The sequence below is a fragment of the Amphiprion ocellaris genome, chromosome 6 (genome assembly GCF_022539595.1).
Source record: "Amphiprion ocellaris isolate individual 3 ecotype Okinawa chromosome 6, ASM2253959v1, whole genome shotgun sequence".
Classification (NCBI taxonomy): domain Eukaryota; kingdom Metazoa; phylum Chordata; class Actinopteri; family Pomacentridae; genus Amphiprion; species Amphiprion ocellaris.
The window spans coordinates 3,008,987-3,028,415 of NC_072771.1; the positions used below are offsets into that span (position 1 = coordinate 3,008,987).

The 19,429-nt window shown below is 36.1% G+C and overlaps 2 protein-coding genes across 2 annotated transcripts; both read right to left on the minus strand.

Moving 5' to 3' along the window:
- Positions 1 to 212: 212 nt before the first annotated feature.
- LOC111584009 (purinergic receptor P2X, ligand-gated ion channel, 7) lies at positions 213 to 11,267 on the minus strand. Its single transcript, XM_055011338.1, has 10 exons — positions 9,976 to 11,267; positions 8,042 to 8,181; positions 7,010 to 7,216; positions 5,545 to 5,692; positions 5,395 to 5,466; positions 4,667 to 4,742; positions 3,398 to 3,494; positions 2,941 to 3,021; positions 322 to 462; positions 213 to 222 (listed from the first exon to the last, which is right to left on the minus strand). The coding sequence occupies exons 3-10, from the start codon at positions 7,129 to 7,131 to the stop codon at positions 213 to 215; spliced, it is 747 nt and encodes a 248-aa protein (XP_054867313.1). The 5' UTR covers positions 7,132 to 7,216; positions 8,042 to 8,181; positions 9,976 to 11,267.
- Positions 11,268 to 11,403: 136 nt separating this feature from the next.
- On the minus strand, positions 11,404 to 19,418 carry gstt1a (glutathione S-transferase theta 1a). Its single transcript, XM_023293273.3, has 5 exons — positions 19,148 to 19,418; positions 18,399 to 18,486; positions 16,694 to 16,844; positions 14,452 to 14,628; positions 11,404 to 11,707 (listed from the first exon to the last, which is right to left on the minus strand). The coding sequence occupies exons 1-5, from the start codon at positions 19,251 to 19,253 to the stop codon at positions 11,507 to 11,509; spliced, it is 723 nt and encodes a 240-aa protein (XP_023149041.1). The 5' UTR covers positions 19,254 to 19,418; the 3' UTR covers positions 11,404 to 11,506.
- Between the last annotated feature and the right edge of the window lie 11 nt (positions 19,419 to 19,429).

Sequence of the window (19,429 nt, forward strand, 5' to 3'; positions counted from 1 at the left end):
AAACTGCACACCTGCCTTCATTCATTCATTCATTCATTAGCCATCATATATGCAGTCCACTCCCAGCAGAGGGCAACCCTGTGGCTCCTAAAGCCACACCCACACAGTCATACCCACACTATCAACAATCAAAACAAAGTAACCATATTTTGGCTCCAACGCAAACTGAGGAAAATGTTTCTGTGGCATCACTTCCTTGTTTCTGATTAGTTTCATTTCTGCCTGACGACAACAAACGGTTACCATAGAAACCAGAACAGAGAAAGTTTTCTGGAGATTCACTGAAATATTTCACTGGTTTGGAATGATTTTAAAACAAACGTCACCTCCACGGCCATCTCAGAGAACTTCTCTCCGGCCGACCGGACCACGTCTCCCAGTCTGAAGATGGGACACAGCGAGTCGTTGCCACGGTTACAGCTCTTCAGGTAGTCGGCGGTCATACCTGGGAGGATGTTACGTCTGGAAAACAAAGAAATAAGAAGCTGTTTGTGCTGCAAAATGTGACCGTTAAAACACAAAACAATCACAACACGAGGTCCAAAAGTCTAAGAGCTCGTCAAAAATCCGTCGTTTTCATGGAAGCCTGAGAAAGTTTGAGGATTTAAAAATACTTTTAAAGTTCTGACGTGTAAACGGAAGAAAAATATGTCAGATTCCACTGTAAGTTTTTTATTGGTTATATTAAAAAACTAATCAAAAGTGAGACAAGGAGCAATGAATTATACAAGATCAAGACAGTCTTAAAACGAGATGAAAATAGCACAAAAAAACCCAATAAAATACTACAAAAATAAAACCAGAATGGTGCAAAAACTGCTGCAAAACACGGCAAAAAACGTGTAAAAACAAAACAAAAATGTTGCAAAAACAAGCTTAAAAATTGCAGCAGCAACAAGATAAAAACGGTGCAAAAACAGTAATGAAGGGCTGCAAAAAAAAAAATTTGGTAAAAACAAAACAATAAACATGCAAAAACAGAAACAAAAAGGTGCAAAAACAAGTTAAAAACTGCAGCAACAACAAGACAAAAATGTTGCAAAAAACATAATGAGACTGAGCACAAACCAGACCAAAATGGTGTAAAAATGAGACAAAAATTGTACAACAAGAGCTAGAAAGGCTTGCAAAAAATGGTAAAAACTGTGTAAAGACAAAACAAAGATGCAAGAACAGTTTTTAAAAAAATAAAAAAGTTACAAAGAGTGGCCAAAAGTATGGTAAAAAAGAAAAAAAAAACGTTAAAAATTGTACAACACGATGGTACAAAAACAATTACAAAGGGCTGCAAAAAAAATGCTAAATACAAAACAAAGAAAGATGCAAAAACAGTAACAAAATGGTGCATGAAAAAGTCTGAACTGTGAAAAAAAAAGGAAAATGTTGCACAAAAAAGTTAAAAACTGCAGCAAAAATGAGACTAAAATGGTGCAAAAACAGCTACAAAGGGTTGCAAAAAATATGGTAAAAATTAAACAAAAAAATGCAAAAACAAGTCAAAAATTGCAGGAACAACGAGGCAAAAATGGTGCAAAAATAAGATAAAATGGCCCAAAAACAAGTTTGCAAAAACAGAAATAAAATTGTGGAAAAACAAGTTAAAAGCTGCAGCAAAACCAAGACTAAAATGGTGCAAAAACAGCTACAAAGGGTTGCAAAAGCATGGCATAAACAAAAAACAAAACAAAAAAGATGCAACAATTGCACAACACGATAAAAATGGTGCAAAAAAGCAGGTACAAAGAAGGGCAAAAAATGGTAAACAACTGTGGAAAAACAGAACAAAAAAAGATGCAAAAACACGAACAAAATTGTGCAAAAACAAGTCAAAAATTGCAGGAGCGACGAGGCAAAAATGGTACAAAAATAAGACAAAATGGTCAAAAAACAGGCTTGCAAAAACAGAAATAAAATTGTGCAAAAACAAGTTAAAAACTGCAGCAAAACCAAGATTAAAATGGTGCAAAAACAGCTGCAAAGAGCGGCAAAAAATGTGAAACAACTGTGGAAAAACAGAACAAAAAAGACTACAGAAAAAACTGAGCAAAACGGTGCAGAAAAGTTTCAAACTGAGTAATAAAATCATATTTACTTGTCGTTCACATATCTGTTAATATTAAAGACATTTTAATACTTTTCACCTGTTAAATAATCCAACTTTTGATGCTTTTATGTTTTGCATTTTGTCTTATTCATATTTATAATATATTTACTGCAACATTTTCTCGTAGATTTGGTTGGAATTAAAATGACAACAGAAAGAGACGAACATTTAAAGTCGTGATTCATCAAAGTTTAACCTTCATGTCGTCCTGCAGGTCAAAACTGACCCGTTTTAAAGTTTGAAAATGTGGGAAAAATATATTTTCACAGTGAAACTTCTGATGTCCACATTTTCTACATTTTTGGGAAATTTTTGAACATTTTTTGGTGGAAAAAAGAAATGTTAAAAGTGTTTAAGAACATTCACATAAAAATCAACCAAATCCAGCGAATTTCGCTGGATTTGGTTGATTTTCATGTGAATGTTCTTAAAGAAAATTATTATTATTATTATTATTATTATTATTATTATTATTATTATTATTATTATTATTATTATTATTATTAGAAGTTTTACTGATATATATGGAATCACTTTAGATATTTTTAGGATTTTTTTGGAAGATTTTTACTCATTTTTTGAAAATATTTACAAGAATTGTCTTGCCAAACTTGTTTTTTTTTGTTTTTTGTTTTTTTAAATAAAACTTTTAAGGGAAACTCTTAAGGAATTATTAGAATTTTCTTCCTGAAGGTTTTGCAAATTTTCAGAAATTTGGGGGATTTTTTTTGCTGAATTTTTGGATTTTTTTCAGACAAAGAAACAATATTTTTTGGGGCCTGTAAATGAGGACAACAGGAGAGTTAAAATACTGAAAACAAGTAGATTTTTCTGACCTGATGAAGTTGAATGCTGGGAATCTGATGTTGTTCTTGATGAGGACGGTGAAGTTCTCAGCTGCTGCCAACAGAGCAGGTCTGCAACCAGAAAGTAAATATAATTATTAGATTATTAGCAGGAAATATACGACTAAAAACAGGTTCAGATTCACAACGGCTCAGTGCTGCCACCTGGTGACCAAAGTCTGCACTAACAGGCGGCGTTAAACTACTAGAAGATGTTGCTTTAATGTTTAGAAATCACATTATTCCCTCATTTAGTCTGACTAAAGTCACATAGAAAAAAATCCTGGGCTTTAAATGAGACGTTTCTGGGACGTAATTAAACAGAGTTTTATCAATTCGGCGTCGATTTGGGGATTTCTCTGGTAGAAATGATGGTGATATTGTGACAGACAACCTGTCTGGAACAATAATAATAATAATAATAATAATAATAACAACAATGGGTCACCTCGGAGGGCTGGTCTTGGTTTCTATGGGACACCAGGCGGAGACTTCACAGGTTTTCCTCGACACATCAAACTTCACACATGATCCGGTTTGGATCCCTGCAGACAAACAATCCTGTAAACTCTGAATTTAAAGCATAAAAAGTCCTGCAGCAGCTGAACTGATGTTCAGTTTAGCAGAAAGCTGCTCAGACCTGCAGCACGGTGCCCAGAAATTCCTCATCTTGGTGAGGAAGTAGCTGCTGGATGCAGGAAGTGGCTTTAAAATCAGACTTTCTTCTAGAAAACAGTGACATCGCTCAGATTCTTCTGCCGTTACTGAGACTCTTCTAAATGTCTGAAACATTCGTACCAGCAGGTTTCATTCATTACAGATGTGGCTGTCTGATCTTGCTATTGCACTACGTTGTCTTCTCTTTTTGCAAAGTGTTTTTTCTTGTTTTGCACCGTCTTCATCTTATGTGCTACTTTACTTTTCTGTGCCACTTTTTGGTCTTATTTTTTGCACTCTGTTTTCTTGTCTTTGCACTTTTTGGTCTTGGTTTTGTGCTGCTTTATTTTCTATGTGCTACTTTTGTGTGTTTTCTGGTTTTGCACTTATTTTGGTCTTATTGTTGCACTCTGTTTTATTGTTTTGCACCATTTTTGTCTTCATTTTTTATTATGTCGTGTTTTTTTGCAGTCTTCTTCTTGTTTTGCACTATTTTGGTCTTGTCTTTGTGATACTTCACATTTTTTGTGTATTTTCTTTTTTCTGCACTTTTTTGGTCTTGTTTTTGCACTCTATTTTCGTGTTGTGCACCATTTTTGCATTAATACACAATTTTGTCTTGTTTTGCAGTTTTTCCTTCCTCTTTGCATCATTTTTTATCTTGCTTTGTTGTTGTTTTTTTGTTGTTTTGCACATGCTCTACTGTCTTGGCACCTTAAGTTTTGCACAGATTCTTATCTTGCTATTGCACCATTTTCGTCTTGTCTTTTTGCACCGTTTTCTTTCTTGTTTTGCACCATTTCCGTCTTGTTTTTGTGCTACTTTACTTTTATATTTTCTATACACTAAACAACAACCTCCCGCTTCACGTTTCTAGCAGCGTCCAGAGCTCAAAAATCAACATGTGATGTGTGTTTTCAGGCAGAGACTACGTCTGAAACTGAGCTAAAACACGTTTAAAACACAGATTTAAAGTTAAAATAGATGAGTGTGGATGTAGCCTGGAATCCTCCATGTTAATCTAGAATAACTGTATAATACGTAGCATTAATTAGCGTACCGTGGCTGTGCAGGTCCCAGCCTCCTTTCTCACAGTCCTGATCAGAGCGACACGGCGATCTGTCTTTAGAGGGAACCTGGAATAGAAACACTGCTGCAAAATAAGAAGGTTCTGCTAACTTCTCATGAGCGTTTAATAACCGTTCCACATGATTTAACCCTCGTGTCATCCTGCGGGTCAAAACTGACCCGTTTTAAAGTTTGAAAATGAGGAAAATATATATTTTCACAGTGAAAGTTCTGATGTCCACATTTTCAACATTTTTGGGAAATCTTTGAACATTTTTGGTGGAAAAAAAGAAATGTTAAAAATGTTTCTTAAGAACATTCACAAAAAAATCTACCAAAATCCAGCGAATTTCACAGGATTTTGGTTGATTATTTTGTGAATGTTCTTAAAGAAAATATTAGAAGTTTTACTGATATATATATGTAATTACTTTAGATATTTTTAGGATTTTTTGGAAGATTTTTACTCATTTTTTGAAAATATTTACTAGAATTTTCTTGCCAAGTTTGGGGATTTTTAAAATAAAACTTTTAAGGGCAACTTTTAAGGAATGATTGGAATTTTTTTCCTGAAGGTTTTGCAAATTTTCAGAAATTTGGGGAATTTTTTTGTTGAATTTTTGGATTTTTTTCAGACACAGAAACAGTATTTTTTTGGTGCCTGTAAATGAGGACAACAGGAGGGTTAAATAATTTAAAGTGATAAAGACAAAGCAGCACCTCTGCACATCTCCCCTGCTTCTGATTCTTCGTCACGATGACGTTGGTCACCACAAAGAAGGAGTTCTTCTCCTGAAGGCAGAAAGAAAAACGTCTTTAGATCCTCCTCTCTGATGGAAACATGAAGAAGTTTCTGATCAGAGGATCGACCTGAGAGGCTCTGCTGAAGTCCACCACGTCCCAGACCACCTCACCGACGCCGGGCAGCCGAGTCTGAGCGACGCCCTTCAGCTTGGCGGTGACGGAGCTGACGACCAGATCGAACTCCTGGTACTTCCTGTTCCACAGCATCATGACGCTGAGAAGTAAAGGACGAGGACATGTCAGAAGAACAGGAGGACAGGACAGGACAAGAGGTTTGGGTTTGAAAACATTTTTGGGAAATCTTTGAACATTTTTTGGTGGAAAAAAAAGAAATGTTAAAAATATTTCTTAACAACATTCACAAAAAAATCTACCAAAATCCAGTAAAATTCACTGGATTTTGGTTGATTTTTATGTGAATGTTCTTCAAGAAAATATTAGAAGTTGTACTGATATATCTGGAATCACTTTAGATATTTTTCGGATTTTTTGGAAGATTTTTACTCATTTTTTGAAAATATTTACAAGAATTTTCTTGCCAAATTTGGGGGATTTTTTAAAAATAAAACTTTCAAGGGAAACTTTTAAGGAATTATTGGAATTTTCTTCCCGAAGGTTTTGCAAATTTTCAGAAATTTGGGGAATGTTTTTGCTGAATTTGTTTGATTTTTTTTCAGACAAGGAAACAATATTTTTGGTGCCTGTAAATGAAGACAACAGGAGGGTTAAACACTTTAATCACATCAGAGCTAAAAACTGAAGATACAGATTTAGAAATAACCTGCAGAACAACGTCACAACTAAATGTGTCATAAAACGACACAAAAAGTAGAAATTCTTCAGATGTTTCTGTTTGTTCTTTAACTTTATTTTATTTTTGCACTTTTTTTTGCACATGTTAATGTTTAGCAAAGTTTTTTGTTGTTGCACCATTTTTGTCTTATTTCTGTGCTATTTTTGCATTTTTTTTTTGCACTGTATGCATCATTCTTGCTGTTTTTTCAGCATTTTCCCACTGTCTATTTGCACTGCTTTTGTGCTATTCTTGTCTGATCTTTTTAAACTGTTTTCTCTTTGCACCATTTTTGTCTTACTTATGTACTATTTTTGCACAGTTTTTGCACTGATTTGTCTTGTCTTCTTAAACTGTTTCTGTCTTGTTTGTTGTTTTTGTCACATTTATCGCCAGTCAGTGCTATATTTATGTTTATGCAGTTTTCATCATCTCTTTGCACCATTTTTTTCTTACTTATGTGCTATTTTTGCAGTTTTTAGCACTTTTAGCATGATTTTTGGTCTGTGTAAGGAATGCTTACAGCTGCACAGTGTCCGTCTTGTCTTTTTTCACTGCTTCTGTCTCATGTTTGCACCACTATTTGCACTTCACGGTAAAACTAAATCTTTCTCTTTCTTTTCCAGTGAGATTGTCACAGACAACCATCTGGAAAAACACTAATCTGTCTCTTCTCTGGATCAACTCGTCTGCTGAAAGTGCAGAACTGGGAAGTGTGATCCGAGACGCTTCACTCACCAGATGAAGAGCAGGATGGCAGCGTTCAGGCTCCACTTGAGGGAACCGAGCCGGACCGACTGGATCCGGACCAGCTTGTTGGTTTCGTACTGGCAGAGTCGGAGGACGGAGCAGCTCGGCATGGTTCAGCCCGGCTCAGTCTGCAGCTGCTGAGGAGGAGGAGGAGGAGGAGGAGGAATCTCTGACTCATTCCTTCACTGCTGCTTCCTGTGTGGCCGGTCACATGGTTACACACACACACACACACACACACACACACACACACACACACACACACACACACTTCAGATGGTAAAAGGTCAACACTGAGGCGTCTGAATTTGTAAAGGCTGCTTTGTGCCAAAACAATCCAGTGAACACGACTAAAGCTCCTCCTCCACTCACTGGTAGATTTACTACAATATTTACATATCTTCTTATTTATCTTAATTTATTTTCATTTTTTAAATTTATATAAGATTTAAATGTATTTATACTATCTAGACATTATTACATACTAATACGAAGTGGATTTTCCATAATAGATGAATGAAAATAACTTTTTCAAACATTAATACGAAATGTTATTTAGACTTTTAATCATTTTAAGTCGTGGATTTGTCTGAGCTACAAATATGGAACATTATGAAATAGGTATTAGTCCTATAAAATATGTTTATAAAATACATATTAACTACTAAATTAAGCATTAATACTTTAAAACTAATTATTAATTCTATAAAACTAATTATTAATTCTATGAAACTAATTATTAATTCTATAAAACTAAGCATTAATTCTATAAAACTAAGCATTAATTCTATAAAACTAATTATTAATTCTATAAAACTAATTATTAATTCTATAAAACTAAGCATTAATTCTATAAAACTAAGCATTAATTCTATAAAACTAAGCATTAATTCTATAAAACTAAGCATTAATACTAACTATCCTGTTATCAGGAACCAACAACTGAACTGGTCGCTGCTCCAGAAGTTGTTGATGCTCCTGAACTAGTTGCTTCTGCTGAACCTCAGGTCAGAACATTACATTTTCCCATCAAGAGGTCCCAGGAAGACGTGGATGCCGTCAGCACTCTGCTGCTGAAGGTGATGTCAACATTCTTCCATAAATCCAGGGAGTTTGTCACCGTAGACAACTTCAAGGCCATCCTGAACCGAGTGTCGGTCCTGCAGAACGAAATATTCATGGCACCTGACCTCATCATAAAAATAACCCAGAAGAAGGAAAAAATATCTAAGGCCATGGTGAAGGACCTTCTCAAGATGTTTGGCTCTGCAGAAAAGCTGCTGGAGGCAGCGCTGACTACACAAGATCCATCTTTTGAGGAAGCTATGGTGATGGCTTTGCAGATTAATTTAAAAACCATCCCTCGACCAGACAATTTGAAGTCTGGAGTCACCAGGTTCTTCTTAGCGGTGAGAAGAGCCTTCACCAAACCCTTCAAGCCACGCACCTAGATCAGCATCTTCACCTTTTTAAAAATATTTTTTATACTTTTAGCATTAGTTGAACTTGGAGGAAATGTAGAAAACGTCCTCCTTCCAGAATGTTTTTTAATGAAAATAACAAAATTTTAAAAATTTAAATCAACTAAACCAAAATTTCATAATAAAATTATAATAAAAATATTAATAACCAAATATATTTCAATTTGTTGCATTTCCTTCTGCTGTCAGATTTCACTAAACTCACATGAATTCACTTTTCATTTCAATCCAACATGAATTTCACAACAGAATTTTCTCATTGTTTATCAAACGGACATTTTCTGTGTGAAGTTTAATCAGTGAGGTGTTTTGAAATCAACACAAAATATCTTAATACATTAAAACCCACTAAAACCCACTAAAGACACATCAAAACACATTAACACCCACTGAAGACACATTAAAACATATTAAAACCCACTAAAGACACATTAAAACCCACTAAAGACACAGTCATCATGTCAGTAACTAAATATTTTTTTTAACTAACATTTAAAATACGTTTAGTATTATTTAATATTTATATATTCCAAGCCGTAATGACAAAAACGTTTGCATTCGAAACATTAAAATAATATATATAAATTTAATTTGTACATTTCATTGTTTGAACCAACATCAGCTCTGATCAGAACAAACAAATATTCATTTTCAGGATTTTAACCCTTTAACTATCAGTGTGTTTTTATGATGCCATTGTTGTTTTTATTCCAAAAATATGAATGTTTTTTGTGTAAGGAGCTTTTTAAAATGATTATTTTCATTGTCACAGGATGACATGTGACGTGTGAATATTTTTCCTATGCAGTCAGACTTTAAAGACAAATATTAGACAAGTATTATCATCAAAAGCGCATCAAAATAATCTATATTGTGTTTTGTAGCTTCAGAGAGCTCAGTTTTTAAACCAGCATCAGCTCTGATTCTAAAAACCAAATAATTTCAGGATTTTAACTCTCTAACATGATGCCACTGTTGTTTTTATGGGGAAACAAGACAATGGTCCAAGACAAGTAAAAATCTGTGCAACAAGAGAAGAAAAAGAGAGTGAAAAAATATGAGAAGAATTATGTTTTCAGCAGAAGATCAGATTAATCTTTAATAATGATGAGAATCAGGATCAGTGTTGTCACCGTTTACTGTTGACAGACGTCTGACTGAACTGATCCTGTAGCTTTTATTATATGGAAATGTGCACTGGTTTGCAGTACTTCAGTATTGGCTACATAATTCTTTGCATATTTTTGTCTTGTCTTTTTGCAGTTTTTCTTTCTTGTTTTGCACCATTTTCATCTTGTGTATGTGCTACCTTCCTTTTACTATGCTACCTTTATGCTGTTTTTGCACTTTTTTGTTTATTTTTGTACTCTCATTTCTTGTTTTGCACCATTTTTAAGACAAAAATGATGCAAAACAAGATACTTTTGCACATTTTTGTCTTGTTTTTGCAGTATTTTGGTATTTTCTACTCACTGTGATCTCTGATGATCTGGTCTGTAGCTGATTCTGCTGTAAACCGAGGAGCTGCAGAGCTGCTTTTAGAACCTTCCCTCTGTGACAACACAGCTTGACAAACTGTGGCCACGTTGCCTAGCAACAAGAGAAGCACAACATGACAACAAAGATGGCTGCCGTTCATCCGTTCTCCTTCCAACAAATGGATTATTATTTTTTGAGTTAAAATAGACCCCCGGACGCCTCCCTGGTGAGGTGTTTAGGGCACGTCCCACCGGGAGGAGACCCCGGGGAAGACCCAGGCCAGCTGAGAGACTATGTCTCCCAGCTGGCCTGGGAACGCCTTGGGGTCCCCCCGGAGGAGCTAGATGATGTGGCCGGGGAGAGGGAGGTCTGGGCTTCCCTCCTAAAGCTGCTGCCCCCGCCACCAGACCCGGACCAGCGGTAGAAGATGGATGGATGGATGGATGGATGGATGGATGGATGGATGGATGGATGGATGGGAGTTAAAATAGAAATAGATTAGTTTTCATATAATAAATAAATAAGAGGAATCTACTTCCACTCAAGTGTTAAAACACGAAAAACTCATTAAAACACATTTAACTATTATTATTAATCATTTCACTAATATGTATTTTATAGATGTATTTTATCACGTTAGCATTTCACGTTCGTAATATCAAGCGTATTTTAGTGTTTAGACATATTTTGTAGTATCAATACTTATTTTATAGCATTAATGCTTAGTTTTAGAGGATTAATACTTAGTTTATAGGATTAATGCTTCGTTTTATAGCGTTAATGCTTCGTTTTATAGCATTAATGCTTAGTTTTATAGCATTAATGCTTAGTTTTATAGCGTTAATAAACCAGAAGTGCTAAAAAAAATAGCAGTGTTTCACTCAAAAACAGATTTTCACTTTCATGTAACCTCCTAATCTGAGATGTATTAACCCTCCTGCAGTCTTCATTGACAGGCACCAAAAATATAGTTTCCTTGTCTGAAAAAAATCCAAAAAATCCCCCAAATTTCTGAAAATTTGCAAAACCTTCAGGAAGAAAATTCCAATAATTCCTTAAAGGTTTTATTTTTTTAAAAAATCCCCCAAATTTGGCAAGAAAACTCTTGTAAATATTTTCAAAAAATGAGTAAATATCTGCCCAAAAAATCCTAAAAATCAGTAAAACTTCTATTTTCTTTACGAAATTCACCAAAAAAAAAAAATCTTTTTTGTCGATGTTCTTAAGAAGCATTTTTAACATTTCTTTTTTTCCCCCACCAAATAACATTCAAAGAGCTCCCAAAAACATTGAAAATGTGGACAGAAGTTTCACTGTAAAAATATATATTTTCTTTCCACATTTTCCAACGGGTCAATTTGACCCACAGGACGACACGAGGGTTAATATTAATACGCTGCTGAAAAAAATAAAGTCCCACAGTTTACATTTAGCAAATTTCTAGATTTTATTGCATGAAAAAGGATTTTTAGGCAGGAATTTCACAGATCAGGGGAAGCGTCGAACACGTGAAGCTGTGTTTTCCTCAGCGGAGCAACTTCTCCATCCTCGCTTTGAACATCTCCAGGTTTTTGTGCTCCTTCATCTTCTGCGGCAGGTTGCCGGGTTTGCTCAAGACCTCATGGGAGTCGTCGAACATCTTCTCTCCGATCTCCTTCTTCACTCGATCCCTCCAGGCCTGCAGCTTCGGCAAGCCTTCAAACAAGTCCACGCCGGTTCCGGAGGGCTGCAGGACAAACACAGCGTTCAGACAAACTCCGTAGCCGAATGTGGATTAAAAGTCAAAGCCAGAGTTTCTCAATCCAGGGTTCAGGGTCCCTGATCGGGTCGAACTGGACGGGATTCAAGAAATTGTCTCAGATTTTGTTCAAACTTCATGAATGTGCTCACTGGGGCCAAAAACTGAAACACTTTGTATGAATTTTGACAGTTTCATATGTGGTCCCACCTGTTAAATTCTCTAAGAAGCCATTTTAAAAGGTTCAGTAGCTCCAGAAATAAAACTCCCACAGCCTTGAAATGTGCTGAGGACACGGACAGAATAGTTTCCAGCAGACAGAAATAATAAATGGCTCCAGCAGAGGATAGATCTTTAATTATTACCCCTTGAAAATGGAATAAGGTTGGTATTGAGCCCTAGAAAGTTCCTGGCAAGACAAGGTTTTCACACAACACTAATATTATTCCATTTGGACATTTTTTGTGTCAATATGGACACATTTAATATTCATTTTGGACATTTTGGGAACCATTTGACTGATTTTAAGTTAATACAGACAATCTTTTGAATACTTTGGGCAAAATCTTTCATTATTGGCTCTCAAAAAAAGTGCAAAAAAAACTTCAAACAAGAGTGGCATTTTGGTACCAGAAAGTTCCTGAAAGTGTATATATGAATGACTCAATATCCATCCATCCATCCATTATCTATACACCGCTTAATCCTCATTAGGGTCATGGGGGGGTGGAGTCTATCCCAGCTGACTCAGGTGAAGGCAGGGGACACCCTAGACAGGTCACCAGTCTGTCACAGGGCTACATACAGAGACAAACAATCACTCTCACATTCACACCTACGGGCAATTTAGAATGATCAATTAACCTCAGCATATTTTTGGACTGTGGGAGGAAGCCGGAGTACCCGGAGAAAACCCACGCATGCACAGGGAGAACATGCAAACTCCATGCAGAAAGATCCCGGGAAAGCCGGGACGCGAACCAGGGACCTTCTCGCTGCAAGGTGAAAGTGCTAACCACTACGCCACTGTGCAGCCCATGACTCAATATTTCCAACAAAAAAATACAGTATTTTAGTCAACATTTCACTAAATTTTGAGGCTCTAACATCAGCAGAATATAATGCGTATCAAGTTTAGCAAGACAAGGTTCTAGTTTTTGGCTGTTTTGGCATGAAATCTGTCCAAAATGACACAAAGTTGTCCACAACCACTGAAGACATGTCCAGATATTCTGAAAATAGACCTAAAAGGCCTTGAAATTTGTTCAAATTGATATAAAATTGTCAAAAAATGATACTAATTAATGTGTATTGGCCCTTGAAATGGAAAGAAAGTGTCAACATTTTCAAACTAAGGTGGTACTGAGGCCCCAGAAAGTTCCTGGCAAGACAAGGTTTTGACAACAATGTTAATATTATTCCATTTGGAAATTTTTTGTGTCAATATGGACAGGTTTAATCATCAGGTTGTACATTTGGGGGCATTTGTGATCCATTTTGGACTGAATTTAAGTTATTATAGACAATCTTTTGAAAACTTTGGGCAAAATCTTTAATTACTGGCTGTCACAATGGAAAAAAGTGCAAAAGAACTTCAAACAAAGGAGGCATTATAATACTAGAAAGTTCCTGAAAGTGTTTACATATGGATATATCCATATTTCCAACAAAAATGCCGTTTTAGTCGATATTTCACCAACTTTTGAAGCTCTAACATCAGTAGAATCTGATGTGTGGCAAGTATGGCAAGACAAGGTTCCAGTTTTTTGTTGTTCTCCCATGAAATTTTGAATCATTCTGAACAAATTTCAAGCCCTTTTAGGTCAATTTTCAGAATATCTGGACAGGTCTTCAGTAGTTTTGGATAGCTTTGAGTCATTTTGGATAGATTTCTGTCTTGTCAGATTTTCCACACATCAGATTCTACTGATGTTAGAGCCTCAAAAGTTGGTGAAATGTCGACCAAGACTGTATTTTAGTAGAAATATGGATCCATCCATATATACACTTTTATAGGAACTTTCCACCTTCAGTAGAAGTTTTTGTTGCACTTTTTTCTCCATTTTGAGGGACTTTTGCCATTTTTAAGGGCAAACAATCAACAATTTGTCCTCCACTGGAGCCATTTGTTATTTGGATCTGATGGGAACAATTTTATCTGTGCATTCCCAAAATTTCCCGGCGGTGGGAGCTGTATTTATGGAGACGGCTTGCCCAGGTGCGACGTGTTTTTGAGAAGGAAAATACAAAAACATCCAGGTGTAAAAACATACAAAATCCTCAAAAATCGAGGCTAAATATTTGACAGATTTCAGTTTTGGGTCCCAAATAACACAAAATTTGACACCCTAACACGCAGGGAGACCAATAAACTGACATTTGTTGTAGACCTTTTTCTTAAATTGGTCTTAAAGTATTAACTCTGTGTTTCATCGATCCCAATAAACCACAAGTTTAGATGATATAAAGTCCCCATCCAGAAGGTGATGGATCCTACATTTCCCACAACACCGTTCACTCTGAGCTGCAGTGTTCCCGACAAACTAATGATTTTCATGGATAAAATAACCATTTTTTAGGCTAATTCTGGTGGCCAAGTTAAAATATTTCCACAGGAATAAGAGCACTTTCAGTGAAATCCGGATGCAGTCATTGTTTTCCAGTCAGCAGTAGTAGCAGCTCATACTAGAGGTTTTCCTTGCCAGTAGCAGTAGAGATCGTAGTATAATTACCTGCAAGATCCACACTACAGCCACCAGATCGGCCACAGAGATTTTGTCGCCGACGATGAACGGCTTTTCCTGGAGAAATTTATCCTCCAGCAGCTTCAGTGACTGCTTCGCATCCGCCAAGACCTCGTCCATCTTGTCCTTCGGGACCTCGGTGTCCATGATTATGGGGAATAAAGCCTGACAACAGGGAAAGACTATTTGGTACCAGAAGAAGCAGTTGGTGTTCTAGCGAGCCCGCCATCTACAAGCTTCAAGACTATTTACACAAGTTTTAAATGGGTCTGGGTGAGTTTTGAGTCATTTTGAAGAGGTTTGGTGTCATTTCAGTCGAGTGTTGAGGCATTTGGGGTCATTTTGGACAAGTTTGGAGTTCTTTTTGAGAAGTTTCAACATATTTTCTGCAAGTTTTGAGCCTTTTTGAAGGTTTTTTTTGGGGGGGGTCATTTTTGACAGATTTTAAGTCTTTTGGGACAGGTTTTAGGACAAGTTTTGAGTTGTTTAGTAGAGGACTTGAGTAATTTTGGACAGATTTTGTCATCCTGAACAAGTTAGAATGTATTTTGGACAAGTTTTGAATGATTTTGGACAAGTTTGGAGTTCTTTTTGACAAGTTTCAAGATATTTTCACCAACTTTTAAATGGTTTTCTGAGTTTTGAGTCATTTTGAAGAGGTCTGGTGTCATTTTGGTTGAGTGTTGAGGCATCTGCGGTCATTTTGGACAAGTTTGGAGTTCTTTTTGAGAAGTTTCAAGATATTTTCTGCCTTTTTTTGTCTTTTTGAAGGTTTTTTGGCATTTTTGACAAATTTTGAGTGTTTTGGGACTAGTTGTACGACATTTTGGACAAGTTTTGAGTTGTTTACTTTAAGAAAATTTTATGGACTTTTGGACAGTTTTTTTTAGTTATTTTAACCATTTTTAAGTAATTTTGGATGCTTTACATGTTATTTTGAATAATAGTGGATAATTTTGCACAAGTTTTTATGTGATTTTGGATGACTTTTGTGTCATTAGGAACAAGTTTTTACGTAACTACCAGCAATTTTTTAATAATTCTAACTAAAGATGGAGAAAACATATCCGCATATTGGCAGGTGGTTGGTCAGAACAAATCATAGTCAAATAAAAACTAACTTTAGACAAATTTTGCTTCATTTTAGACAGATCTTATTATTTTAAACAAATGTTGAGTATATTTGGACAAAGTTGGACTACACATTTTGGTAATTTTGGATCAGTTGAAGTTTTTAAGGACTTCTGGACAGTTTTTTGTTGTTTTTAACCATTTTTCAGTCATTTTGGGTGATTTTATATCAATTGAAAAAGTTTTTCAGGAGTTTGACAGTTTTTTTAGTTAACTTTTTAACCATTTTTAAGTAATTTTGGATGATTTATATCATTTGAAGACGTTTTTCAGGACTTTGACAGTTTTTTGTTATTTTTAACCATTTTTAATTAATTTTAGATGATTTTAGATCATTTGAAGAAGTTTTTAAGGACTTTTGGACATTTTTTTTTTAGTTATGTTTAATATTTTTCATGTAACCTTGGATGTTTTTTTTTATCAATTTAAGAAGTTTTTAAGGACTTTTGGACATTTTTTTTTTAGTTATTTTTAATCATTTTTAAGTAATTTTGTATGATTCACATGTTATTTTGAACAATAATGCTTAGTTTTGCACAAGTTTTCAGAATACTTTTGTGTCATTTGGAACAAGTTTTTAAGTAACTATCAGCAATTTTTGAATAATTCTAAGTAAAGACGGAGAAAACATTCTGGGTAAACTTTCAATTCTCATATCAGCATGTGTGGTTGGTGGTTGGTCAGAACAAGTTACAGAATTTAATTTTACCTACATTTGATGCCAGGATGAATGAAACACTGATTATTCCTGCAGTGTTTTACATTAAAAACATCTTTTAAATTTAAAAACACACTAAACAGTAATGATAGTGACAGGAAGAGAAAAATCAATTATTACATTTTATGAAGCTATAAAACTAAACTATAAACTATGTCATATGTCAGTGTCTCGTTAAATAAACTCAATAGGTAATTAGTCTTATTTATCCGGTGGAGGCGATGTTGCCTCAGTGTCTGTAGCTTTAAATGTGCAGTAAAGATAACGATGATTTGACTTCTGCAACTAATTGCTTCAGGGCTGAATAAACAGAGTGAGGTGGAGTGTGTTCAGGAGTCAGACAGATAAGGTTTCAGCTCGGAGTGGACTCGGGACACGAACCCTGAGCAGGAAGACCTTTGAACAGTTTAGTCCGAGGTTCATCGGCTGCCAGGACAAGTATTCTGTGAGACGAGCTCGTTGCTGCAGCTCGGCTGGGCACCAGTGGTCGGCCACCGAGTGTTTCTGAGCCAGATACTCAACGATGGCCACACTGCAACAGACGAGGAAGAAACCACCGTTTAAGACACAGGGACGGGGACAGAGGAACCGTTTCGCATCACAGCAGTCGTTAAGGTGGATCAGGGGTGTCAAACATGAGGCTCAGGGGCCAAAAGCGGCCCTCCAGAGGGTCCAATCCAATCATTTCTAGACCATGACAAGTTGTTTTGATCAGAAAATAAAATACTAGATTGCTCATTGTTCTTTTGTCATTTTGTGTCTCATTTTTGTCATATTTTGTCTTATTGTTGCCTTTGACGTTTGTCATGTGTCTATTTTTTGTCATTTTGTTTCTTGCTTTTGTCATTTTTTGTCTTGTTTTTGTCATTTATCCGTGCTTTTGTCACTTTGTAACTTTTGTCTGATTTGTTGTCTTGTGTCGTTTGTCTAATTTTTTGTCACTTTGTTTTTTCGTTTCTGTCATTTGTGTCTCGTTTTTGTAATATTTTGTCCTTTTTTGTCTGATTTGTCGTTTGTCTCATCTCTTGTCGTTTCGGTTCTCATTTGTCATTTTTGTCTCGTTTGTCCATTTTTGTTGTTTTGTGTTTCCTTTTGGTATCTTTTGTCATTTTGTTTTATTCTTTGTTTTGTCTATCGTTTTTCTCGTTTTGTGTTTTTTTGTCTCCTTTGTGTTGTTTGTCCATTTTTTTGTCACTGTGTAACTTTTTTGGTAATTTTTGGTCTCTTGTTTTGTGTTGTTTATCTCATTTTTTTGTCATTTTGCATCTCTCTTTTTCTGTTCTGTGTCTTGGTTTTTTTTTTTGTTTTTAGTTGGGTTTTTGGTGTTTTGCATCTCAGTTGTTTTGTTTTTCTTGTTTTGTGTCTTTGGGACATTTTATTCCCCATTGTGGTCATTTTGTTTATCGTTTTTGTCATTTTGCATACCTTTCTGTTTTGTGTCTTGTTTTTTTGATTGGTTTTTGTTGTTTTATGTCATTTAGTGTGAGGTTTTGATCGTTTTGCGTGTCTTTGGGGCGGTTTTAGCCTCTTTGTGGTGGAGAAAATGAAGAAAAAACAGATTTAGTGTTTAGACTGTAACATCTGGGTGGATGTAACTTGATTTATTCTGTCATTTTGTGACTATTTTCTTGTTTTGTGCCCGTTTTTGGAGTTTTTTTGCACATTTTATGTCTCCATTTCATCATTTTTTGTCAGTTTTGTGTTGTTTTGTGTCTTTTGGATATTTTATTCCCCATTGTGGTCATTTTGTTTATCATTTTTGTCATTTTGCATCTCTGTTTTGTGTCTTGTTTTTTTGTATGGTTTTTGTTGTTTTGTGTCTTGTTTTTCTTGTTTTGTGTCATTTAGTGTGACGTTTAGATTGTTTTGTGTGTCTTTGGGGCAGTTTTAGCCTCTTTGCGGCAGAGAAAATGAACAAAAACCAGATTTAGTGTTTAGACTGCGACACCTGGACGAATGTAAAACTGATCTGGCTGCTGTTGTTTTTTTTTTTTTTACCAGAACTCAAATGTTTTATCACAAAAGCTTTGAGTCCTTTTAGTTATTTTTAACAGGTTTCGGTTAGGTTAGTAGGTTTCTACTGTACCTTTCTGTCAGGACGAAGCTTCCATCTTTCATAACAGGAACCTTCCTCACAACGCTGAGTTTTCCAAATTCCTCGCTGTACTGCTGCCCTGAGAAAAAATTTTAAAAATGAAGATTCATAGGCGTCTTAAAAATCAAGAAAATGTGCTTAATGTCACCTTGTGTTGCAGACAGAAATAAAACTTGTACACTTAACTGAGGTTCAAGTGTTGCTTGGAGATAATAAAAACACTAAACTATCTGGAACTGTCTTGTTTTCTTTACTCCTGTTTCCTCCTGTTGCGCTCTGAAACACTCCGTTATCTTTTCATTTTCTTTCTCCAGCACATCTTGGTTACAGCTGACCATCTCGGGGGTTGGAAGGAGTCGGGTATCTAAGAGTTAACTCATTCCTCACTTCGCCGGATAATGCTATGAGCTTTCTGGGTGAAATGTAAGCCGCTAGCCCCGAGGTAGGGCTTGGTTTTTGTTTTTAAATGCTTACAGAACAAGTTCACATCCCACGGGATGTTCAACTCTTGCAAAATGACTTTCCGGACTTCAGGAGAGAAGAAAACGGCAGATTTCTGTGCATGAAAACTTACGAGTTTCTGCTAAAAACCCATAAATTGCGGTTTTAAAACATGCCTGTGTAGACATCTGGGTTGTTGTTGTGCTGGAAAGCTTCAATAAAAAGCAGCTGGAGTTCTCTTTTAGCCTCCAAAAAGAAAAGTCCAGCTGCTTCTAGTGGGATTGAGAAAGAGGGATTACCTGATGCGAGCTCGACCAGCTTGAACTCGAAGGGGATCTTGAGCGTCTTGGCGAACAGGTAGACGAAGCGGCAGGGCGGAGACAGCAGGTCCAGGTAGAGCTCCATGGTTCCAGAGAGACCAAGGCTGCAGATGCTTCCTCTGGTTTCACTCCTCTCCTGCACAGCCTGTTATCCTCGCTGTGACTCCGCCTCTCCTCGCTGCTTTCTAAACGACGCTGACGGTTCAAAGTGAGCGGCCGTCGCGGTCGGATCTTTGGCCTCAGACGTTTTGTAAACACCGC

Coding starts and splice junctions, on each gene's coding strand:
- LOC111584009 (XM_055011338.1), bottom strand. CDS start 7,131: ATGCCGAGCTGCTCCGTCCTCCGACTCTGCCAGTACGAAACCAACAAG. Junction 4,743..5,394: donor AGCAGGGGAGATGTGCAGAG/GTGCTGCTTTGT, acceptor TTTCTATTCCAG/GTTCCCTCTAAAGACAGATC. Junction 463..2,940: donor CCAGCATTCAACTTCATCAG/GTCAGAAAAATC, acceptor TTTGTTTTCCAG/ACGTAACATCCTCCCAGGTA.
- gstt1a (XM_023293273.3), bottom strand. CDS start 19,253: ATGGAGCTCTACCTGGACCTGCTGTCTCCGCCCTGCCGCTTCGTCTAC. Junction 16,845..18,398: donor AGCTTCGTCCTGACAGAAAG/GTACAGTAGAAA, acceptor CGTCTGTTGCAG/TGTGGCCATCGTTGAGTATC. Junction 11,708..14,451: donor CTGTAGTGTGGATCTTGCAG/GTAATTATACTA, acceptor TTTGTCCTGCAG/CCCTCCGGAACCGGCGTGGA.